An 11,089-nucleotide genomic window follows, 5' to 3' on the forward strand; every position below is an offset into this window, starting at 1 on the left:
AACTTATTGCAACAGATTTCGCACCCTAATTAAAGTATAAATTCCCGTGTCATATTTCATCCAAATTTTACATGCCAGTAAAGGCCGTTCAGTTGACTATTTGGATCACCTTTCGGATTAAAGATTTCTTTTACAGGCATCACGTGACCAACGCTCAAATAAGGGTACCCTCAAACTCGACTGGACAAAAACGGAAGTGCCCCCCAAAAATTTAAAAACTTCGAGTTGTACTGATCTTGTCTTGATGAAAAAAATAAATCTTTTATGATTTAAGAATGTTTGTGTTACAAGCTGTCAAATCGGTTTTAGATTTTTAAAGTTAGGTCTAGCGCCAAAACTAGGCGTCCGATTGTGGTATCAGACAATCCGGCAAGCCACGCAAACATACATTCTTTAAAAAATGCTCGCTCTTTACGGAAGGCACCTATAATGTTCTCAAGCGGTGAGTGTTTAAACGAAATGGTGTTTGTACTGTGTGTAAAAGCCTGACAGTGTCTGTGACCAAACACTGATGGTTTATGGGAAGCTGATTGTGTCTTTAATTGTTTCTCGTTTGCTAAAAAAAAAAAAAGCAGGTAATGTAGATGAAGGTTATGGAACTCCCAATTCTATTGTTATTCTTAGTTGCCTCTTTGCTGCACTCAGACGCATCTCAGCAGTACACAAAGCCCTGTACACATACTAAAAACTTGTGTTGGTTGTTTAAGGAATATTCGTGTGCAAAATGGGAAATATTATATTCCCGAAAGAAGTTGCTGCTTTTGCGCCTGTTTCCCCAGACATTAACTTACTTACCCTAATTACTTGATGTCTTGTCGACGCAAAAGGACTTCCTCCTGCACAAAATGACTGCAGCAACAGTACTGATGGTCGTGTCATTTAAAACAATAGTGCATTTGATCACAAAGAATTTGTATTTGTAAAATATATTCTTTAAAAATACGCCCGGAATGTAACGTATATGATGTTTTGGTAGAAGCTGAAATGGTCACTTTCTTATCGACACTGAGCGTCACGACCCCCCCCCCCCCCCCCCCCCCCAAAAAAATGATTGACAAAACATGTGTGTGTTTAGGACCTCCTCGTGCTCAACCGGTTACTGGTACTACTACCCCTACTACCCGTATCGCAAGCAGCGCTACGGCCGTTGCAGCGTGTCGTGCTACGTCCGCATAAATATCAGAGCTTACTGCGTCAGGCTCTCGACCTTGACAGTCTCGTGGAAGACCGTCAGAAGGAACCTGCCCCAGGCCTGCCGCTGCTCAACTAAATGGTGACCGAGCAGTCAGCTACCGGCCGATTGAGTTCTGTACTGAGAAATCTCAGCTTGCAATGGGCCTTGTCATTGGCAATATGATGTGTGTCTGTTTAACAGTGGTTGTCTCGGTAGATTGTGAATATCAATAAAAAAAACAAAATAAAAAAAAAGTCCAGCTTAAATGATGTGATTTACGTGACTTTATTTCAGGTGCAAAAGAAATAGAAAGGGAGGGTGAGAGAGCCAGCGAGAGAGAGAGAGAGAGAGAGAGAGAGAGAGAGAGAGAGAGAGAGAGAGAGAGAGAGAGAGTCTGTTCGTGTGTCTGTCTACGTGTCTACATGTATGTGTCTGGTGAGTCAGACAATCTCAGGGGGCGGATCATTTGCTTTGTAAGGGGGGGTGCACTTTGAATCGAAAGTGAATGTGATGGGCGCGAAGTGCCCGAATTTGCTAGAGGGGTCCGGGGGCATGCCCCCCCCCCTGAAAAAATGTTGGCCCAAAGAAGCAAAATGGTGCCATCTGGTACCAATTGAATTTAGAAATGGTCATAGAATCAGCTTTCCAAATTTTTTTTTTTTTTTTTTTTGCTGGAGGGGGGGTGCACCTGCACCCTGTGCACCCCCCCCCCCCCCCCCCCTCGTCCGCCCCTGAATCTGGCTTGGCTGTCTGTCTGTTTGTCTGGCTGGCTGTCTATCTTCGCGTGTGTCCTTTTTTTTTTTTTTACAGTGCAGTAACAGTAAATGTGTGCTTGTAAATTTTTATTATTTTTTGGTTAACATTGTAACGGCATCCCAAAAGAGTGTTTTAGCTGTTTCAACACACGGGTTTAGCTGCCACTTGAGTGGCTTGTTCCGCTTTACTGCCATTTGACCTATGAGTCTAAAATGACACAGGAAACGAAAAACTTTTGACGCGCATGCTGTCCTAAAAAGACCGTCATGACAAACTTACAGGAAAAACTAAACAGACTGTGACGTCATTTGTTTTTGGTTTGGTTGGTTCCGTCGAACAAAATAATGGCTGGTCCGTGGTCAGACCACAGGCGGAAGGTATCGTTCACTGGACCACTACTTTCAGACCAGAGTGAGTGAGTGAGTGAGTGAGTTCTTTCTTTTCTTTATTTGGTGTTTAACGTCGTTTTCAACCATTCAAGTCTCTCTCTCTCTCTCTCTCTCTCTCTCTCTCTCTCTCTCTCTCTCTCTCTCTCTCTCTCTCTCTCTCTCTCTCTCTCTCTCTCTCTCTCTGTTGCCTTTCTGAAAGGTGTGTGTGTGTTGGGGGGGGGGGCTGTATGTGTGTGTTAATATGTGTGTGTGTGTGTGTGTGTGTGTGTGTGTGTGTGTGTGTGTTTATCGCTGTGTGTGTTTGTGTGTGCGTAGTTGTGTGGTTGCGTGTTTGGGTCTGTCTGCCTGTTATTGAGAGAGATAAAGGCAGAACAGAGGATGTGAACATCTTGGCTATGCCACTGAAAAAATATCCTTAACTTTTTGTGCTCAGTGTACGTAGCTAAAATTAAAACTGAAAGTGCGTGAAAGTTTGATTTTGTTAAACAAAATTGGTGAACTTACCCCTTAAAAACAGAAGCACGTGCTGCAGTGAGAATGAAAAATAATTACCAAGCTCAAAAAACAACCCCAGCCGAAATATTTAATTTGTAAATAAAACGAGTAACATGGGAGCCACAAATATAAAGTGCGCAGAAGGTTTTCCTGATGAATCAAATTCAACGGAAGATTGGTATAATCACTGAGAATGAATTTATCACCGAGATTATTATGCAGAAAAGACAGTTTTTCTCCAGCATTTGTCTTTTCTGCAGAATAACTGAATAAAGTCATAATCCGCTAAGAATACATATCACAGAAGGACATATGAAGCACACTCACTTTGCTGAGTTTGGCTCATGGAGTTTTAATTGAAACTTACGCGAGTCTCTTCGCTTCCCGTTTAGCTTGGTTGGTGGCGCTGCTGTTGTCAAACATGGCGGTTTTGCCTCCCATGATGGCCTCGTAGGCTGCGGGCTGGTCTTTGAAGCCAGCCTTTTTCAGACTGGACGCACTGTGACACAATCAATCAATCAATCAATGAGGCTTATATCGCGCATATTCCGTGGGTACAGTTCTAGGCGCTCTGCAGTGATGCCGTGTGAGATGAAATTTTATACGGCCAGTAATTGCAGCCATTTCGGCGCATATTTACCTTTCACGGCCTATTATTCCAAGTCACACGGGTATAGGTAGACAATTATTAACTGTGTCTAAGCAATTTTGCCAGGAAAGACCCTTTTGTCAATCGTGGGATCTTTAACGTGCACACCCAATGTAGTGTACACGGGGGGAGAGTTCGGACACCGAAGAAGAGTCTGCACACAAAGTTGACTCTGAAATAAATTTCCGCCGAACCTGGGATCGAACTCACGCTGACAGCGGCCAACTGAATACAAATCCAGCGCGCTACCAACTGAGCTATATCCCCGCCCACGGGCAAGACATGGTCAGTGATAGGTGCCGGTGACAAATACAGAACAAGAAAAATGTTCATTCAAAATGAACAGCGTCGATGCAATGTCCACCAAAGATTTATTTTGGGAAGTGTTAAAGGTTAGGGTCAAAAGTTAATGAATTGCATGTTGTGCTGGATATATAAATTGTTTATTTCAGTCAATGCTTGATTCATAAGTACATTTTTCAGCATGGTGCATCTACAGGAGGGTGCTCCAACAATGATGCATAGTGCCAACATTTAGCGCAAACTTTTCACAAGAGTGCATTATTACCACAAAGCGCATACAGCGATTATATAGTAGCAAGTTGCACTAAACATTTGAACAAAATGCATTTTGTTCAAATGTTAACAGCACAGCACCAAGTTTTGCATAAGTGCACAACAGCACTGACCATTTCACAAAAGTGCATAACAGCTGTGACAATTTTACAAAAGTGCATTGACCATTCCAGGCAGATGGCTAACATGCAGATTTCGCTTTTGTCTGTCTTTCTTTGAAAAGTAGGCATGTTCAAGATCGATGAAGTCATGAGCAATTGGGTTAGATGACAGAAAAGATTCAAAAACGTCAGATTCAGTTGGTTTAAACACAATTTTATTCAAAATACATGACATGAAACAATTGACAAAAATGCAGCTAGGACACGAACTCAAGCAGATGCTTATTTGACGTGACCATAACAAGTTACACAAGTTTTCATGATGGTGGACAATACAATTATTAACCAGAAGAACAAAAAGTAGGAGGGGGGTACGGGGAACTTATCAAAACAGGAGGATTTACAGAGAGAAAAAAAGAAGAAGGAAAAAAAAAAAAGAAGGTGAGACTATAAATTCAGATTCAGTTAGATGACAGAAAAGATTCAAAAACGTCAGATTCAGTGTTTTGGGCACTGTTGAACAGGAACATTCTCTCCTGTTCAACAAATGTGGGTTCAATTCAAAAGCAACACTGTCACAGATAGGCTAGTGTTACATTTCTGTAAAGTTTCAAAAACATCTTCCATGTTTTGGTTACTGTTGAACAGAGGCATATTTTCCTGTTCAAAAAAGTCTGACACAAATTGTCGTAGTTGTGGGTTAAGGTTCGATCTATACTGTCCTTCAAACGAGTCGTAGAACCGTCATTGTCACAGATAGTGTTACATTTCTGTTTTATATTCAAACGAGTCGTAGAAGTAGTAGTACATTTGCGTTTGGTTGTTTTTTCTTTTAGATTCCTGTCACTCATACTAGCAGTATTGATTGAGGTACATAAATCTGTTGATGTACAGGGATGACTTGTTTGCAATGAATCCTTGTTTCCTCCACATTGAGTTTGCATTGCAGTTGGACAGAAATGAACAGGTGTTAATTGATAAACACATTGATAATGGCTTTTGACAAAATCAATCAATTCTGCAAAGGAATTAACTTGATGACATCAAAACTGCAGCGCCATTTGAAGAATGGTTACCATTTCTGTTTCTTTGATGGGAATCAAACAAATAAAAACATTGACTATCCAAGTTACCATGAATGGCAATAGTTGACTCCTGAAAAGTAGCAAGGATATAATTTGAGACGATAAACGCATGATGCAATCCCTCCTCAAGGTCAGTCAACTCAAAACCTTCATCATTCGCAACATCAATAGGCAACACAGCGGGATTCGTATGTCCAGAAATCATGTCGAAAAAATATTACATTTCAAAAGCATGTCCAACCACAGTTGTTGGCAAGTGTTCGTGTCCGAAGTAGCCTTCAGTGTGTGTATATGTATTCATGTGACAGAGAACGTGACCTCATTGTTCAATCCTCTCTCTCTCTTCTTTCTCATTCGAACGCACACACGCAAGAACGTAGCGCCTACGCACGCATGCACGCGCACGCACACACACACACACACACACACACACACACACACACACACACACACACCGCTGACGCACACGGCAAACCACGCACACACACACTGACTGTCGGCAAGCATCTCTTTTTGTTTTCTTTACCTTTGTTTATTGTGTTTTCGATATTTGTGTTTATTTTTTGCTTGACTTATCTGTTTTATCTTAATGTTTGCTATCCACATCGTGTGATAAATGTCACTTTTTCTTCTCAGTCTCCGAGTCAGTTTAGTTTCTGCACGCCGCTTTGGTACTCCTTGTCTTTCTAACTGGTGTATTGTGCGCGACTGATTTGCGGATTTATTTTTATTCCTTTCATATGCAGTTGAAGTGTTGTGGGTGTTATTGTCTGTATATGCTATGTTGCGTCTGTGTATGCCTACAAGAATTTTGGGTGTAATGTGCCTGTGGTCTGCTCGCAGTCGAGCACAGAAAACATGGCGGCGCCCTGTGGCAAATTCGTGGAAAGTCTTCCCGACCGCAGATACCAGCGTCGTCCGCGACGCTGGAATTATCCGGGTACGTTTTAAGGGGATAGAAGCCGTGTAGACGAGAAGAGGAAGAAGGTCACACACACACACACACACACACACACACACACACACACACACACACACACACACACACACACACACACACCAACACACACACACGCACAAACACACACCAACACACATACACAAAAACACACACACACACTACAAAACACCTATATTAAGGCTGTAACCTACCTATCGATATTTAGCAACATCTTCACGTATTTCATCACGGTGCCATCCTCCTCCAGTGTTTTCATGGCTTCAAGGTCAAGGTCGTTCTCTTCCGCATCTTCGGCGATTACCAGGAAGTCGGAAGCATTCTGGGCCGTTGCCGTAGCAACGACTCCAAACAACGCCAGCTGTGTTAATTAAAATGCAAAATGACACTTGTGAACACAATCATGATTCTCTACTTCAAGTGGAAGACCGAGACCGGTCACGCCCTGTTCCGCGAAGCATGCGAAAGAAAAACCTATTGTCAATATAATACAAAGGAAAAGAAAAGTCGACTCGCACACACACGCGCGCCGCATGCCTGCAATCACGTTCGCACTCAATAAAACACACACACACACACACACACACACACACACACACACACACTCACACACACACACACACACACACACTCTCTCTCTCTCTAACCACCTTATTGTCGCGCTATGTTAACGCTCACTGTCAGATTAAACTGGTCAGTTTATGACACTCACTGTCGTCATCTACATACTCGGTCTATAAACCCAGTACTCTCACTGTAGCTCAGTATATAGATCCCTCAATGCTGAGCGTTAACCTTCACAGCGAATATACATTAATTGAACCAATCAGAACGGAGAGATCTGACTAACTACTGCGCGACCACGTTCGACTCAAACAAAAGCATTTGCATGTGGCCTACATTTTTTTCTCTAGCATTTCTACAATATTTTAGCATGTTGTATCGCTTTTGAAGCCTAGAAAAAGAAGGGAGTTATGGTGCATTTTTGAAACAAGCGAGTGAAAGTGATAACCACAGGATTTTGTGCTTTTTATTTTCGTGACTCGCACGCTTCGAAACGTGCATCATAAATCCCTTATTTTATCATATTTGTGACTCAAAACTTAGTATAACGTGAGAAAATACTGTGAAGATACTAAAACAACAACAGCATTACATGCACATAGGCCTACTTTAGTTTTAGGTCGGGACTGGTCGCTCTGTAATTAGTCAGAGCGGAAGTGAGCCAAAGTGAGAGCTTTGAATGTACTTTCGATTCAATGACAATTGTCTGCATAATCAAGTAATCCCTACTGCGGCCAGTTCGTTTGTATTCAGTTACGAACACGGAACTGGTTCTACTACTTTTAATTTTTTTTTGCTTTCCTAGACTGAGGCAAACCTACTGACAACAAAAGGGACTTTACTCTGGTAAATGGGATGTTAGTTGGTTGTCCCATAAATAAATTCTGCGTTACTACGGAAAAATGGCAAGCAGTGGTCTATATATTGTGCCAGTCAGTGTTTGGTATAAGGTGGTACAGTAACACACACACTGAGCAGAGCAAGGCGGTATAACACAAACTCTCAGCAGAACCAGGCGCCATAACACACACATGCACTCTGCAGGCTGCAGAGTAATTATAAGGCGGTATGACACACACACTCTGTAGAAAGACTGAGAGGCGGACTAACACAAATACTCAACAGAACCAGGCAGTATGACACACACACTCAACAGAGAGACTGAGGCGGTATATAACACAAACACTCAACAGAACAAGGCGGTATGACACAAACACTCAACAGAACAAGGCGGTATGACACAAACACTCAACAGAACAAGGCGGTATGACACAAACACTCAACAGAACAAGGCGGTATGACACACACACTCAACAGAACAAGGCGGTATGACACACACACTCAACAGAACAAGGCGGTATGACACACACACTCAACAGAACAAGGCGGTATGACACAAACACTCAACAGAACAAGGCGGTATGACACACACACTCAACAAAATGAGGCGGTAGGACACACACACTCAACAAAACAAGGCGGTAGAGGACACACACACTTTGTAGAGAGACTGAGGCGGCATAACACAAACATTTAACAGAACAAAGGGGTATGACACACACATTCAACAGAACAAGGCGGTATGACACATACAATCTGTAGGGAGACTGAGGCGCGGTCTAACACAAACACTAAACAGAACAAGGCGGTATGACTGTGACAAACACACTCGACAGAACAAGGCGGTATACACACACACTCAACAGAACAAGGCGGTATGACACACACACTCTGCAGAGAGACTGAGGCGGTCTAACACACACACTCAACAGAACAAGGCGATATGACACACACACTCTACAGAGAGATTGAGGCGGTATGACACAAACACTCAACAGAACAAGGCGGTATGACACAAACACACACACTCAACAGAACAAGGCGGTATGACAAACACACTCAACAGAGAGACTGAGGTGGTCTAACACAAACACTCAACAGAACAAGGCGGTATATGACACACACACTCTACAGAGAGACTGAGGAGGTATAACACACACACTCAACAGAACAAGGCGATATATGACACACACACTCAACAGAGAGACTAAGGCGGTCTAACACAAACACTCAACAGAACAAGGCATATCTCATATTTTCAATAACATGAAAGTATGAGAACAAACACTCAACAGAACATGGCGGAATGACACAACACTCAACAGAGAGACTAAGGCAGTCTAACACACACACTCAACAGCTGAACAAGGCAGTATGACACACACTCTGCAGAGAGACTGAGGCGGTCTAATAACACACACACTCAACAGAACAAGGCGATATATGACACACACACTCAACAGAGAGACTGAGGCGGTCTAACACAAACACTCAACAAAACAAGGCATATCTCATATTTTCAATAACAATGAAGTATGAGAACAAACACTCAACAGAACATGGCGGAATGACACAACACTCAACAGAGAGACTAAGGCGGTCTAACACACACACTCAACAGCTGAACAAGGCAGTATGACACACACTCTGCAGAGAGACTGTGGTGGTCTAACACAAACACTGAACAGAAAAAGGCGGTATGACACACACACTCAACAGAACATGGCGGTATGACACACACACTCAACAGAACAAGGCGGTATGACACACACACTCAATAGAACAAGGCGGTATGACACTCACAATCTCTAGAGAGACTGAGGCGGTATAACACAAACTCTAAACAGAACAAGGCAGTATAGCACAAACACTCAACAGAACATTAAGGCGGTGTGACACACACACTCAACAAAACAAGGCGGTATGACACACATACTCAACAGAACATGGCGGTATGACACACACACTCAACAGAACAAGTCGGTATGACACACACACTCAACAAAGAGACGGAGGCGGTCTAACACAAACACTCAAGTTAGAAGGAGTAATTACAATTAACAATTGTGGAGATTTCTTTGCTGATGTCTTTTAATTTTTAATTTTGTAAAATAAATTTGTTTTACCACAGTTGCATTCAGTCTGCTACAAGTATGAGCACAACCCTTTATTTTTTTTATTTTTTTTTTATTTTCTTATTTCTTCAAGGTATTGAAGGTATTTTTCTTTTCTTGATCAAATTCTCATATTTTCAAGAACATGATAGATAAATAAACAAATATAATATTCATCATAATACAAAGAAAAATTAAATTTAAAAAAATCCTACCATTAATTTACTCTTTTAGAGAGACTGAGGTGGTCTAACACAAATATTCAACAGAACAAGGCAGTAGAAAACAAACACTCAACAGAACAAGGCGGTATGACACACACTCTGTAGAAAGACTTGGGATACAATCTTTTTTTCTTTTTTTTTTCTCACTCAATCATGTAGGGTTAGGGTTAGGGTTAGGGTTAGGGTTAGGGGTATGGTCATATAATATTGGTGTATGTCCAACAGCACCAATATTAGCTGAACCTCACCAATATTAGATCCTCCGTCATGCTCAAAAATATTGGTGCATATTATGACTATCCAAATCTGATATATGTGAGGCCCCAGCTAATATTGGTGACTTTTCTGACTTTTTCATGGGTTTAGGGTTTTTTGATGGCAAAAATCGGGTTTTGACTTCCTGGGGTCAAAGTGGTCAATTAATAGTGGTGTATGTCCAGAAACACCAATATTGACAAATTTAAACTTAAAATTCAAGAAATTTAAAAATGCTCTCAAAGTCATAGTTTTTGTTCTAGATGATTGAAATTTGGCGTTATGAACCCTAAGGTCATTATAAATCGATATACAAAAGGAAATTTTGATGAAATAAAAATTATGACTTTAATGACCAAAAGTATAGTTTCAAAAGTGTAAAAAAACATTTTTTCGAATTTTCGTTCCATCGGGTCTGTTCAAAAGCATTTAAATAGTACACACAGTTAATTTCAGACCTTTGGGGTCAAAACTAAGCATTCTGTGGTCATTTTTTTAAAACTCACCAATATTAGTTCCATTAGGCAGGGCTCACCAATATTAGATGAAAAAGTCAGTCAGGGTCTGGGGTCTGGCCTAACGGAACTAATATTGGTGTCAATCTATATAGTGTCATAATTTAAAAAAATCATAATTAATTCCATGCACATTTTTTGCATGTGTGCACAGATCGAAATTGATTCATTACAATGCAAGCAACAAATTGGAACCCTAACTTTAACCCTAGGTTAAATTTTGACAGTTAACGTCATATGAAAGTAAATGCTGATTTTGCTCCTAAGCCAAAATTTGTGATATTGATTTAAATTTATTTTCTTTTCATATGTATGGTCAATAAGTATTCCCGTTGTCATTTTCTCTTCTTTGATCACCCTATGGCTATGCGTTCGAATATTTGAGTTGTTTTTT

The 11,089-nt window shown here is 41.2% G+C and overlaps 1 protein-coding gene across 1 annotated transcript in view; it reads left to right on the forward strand.

Annotated features, from left to right (window-relative positions):
- The window catches only part of LOC138952211 (uncharacterized), a 9,185-nt gene extending 7,745 nt beyond the window's left edge, over positions 1 to 1,440 (forward strand). The window contains exon 5 of the mRNA XM_070323817.1: positions 1,076 to 1,440. Within this exon, the coding sequence (XP_070179918.1) occupies positions 1,076 to 1,277 (202 nt within the window). The 3' untranslated portion in view covers positions 1,278 to 1,440. The remainder of the gene's footprint in view (positions 1 to 1,075) is intronic.
- Positions 1,441 to 11,089: the final 9,649 nt, after the last annotated feature.

The sequence above is a fragment of the Littorina saxatilis genome, linkage group LG17 (genome assembly GCF_037325665.1).
Source record: "Littorina saxatilis isolate snail1 linkage group LG17, US_GU_Lsax_2.0, whole genome shotgun sequence".
Taxonomy (NCBI): domain Eukaryota; kingdom Metazoa; phylum Mollusca; class Gastropoda; order Littorinimorpha; family Littorinidae; genus Littorina; species Littorina saxatilis.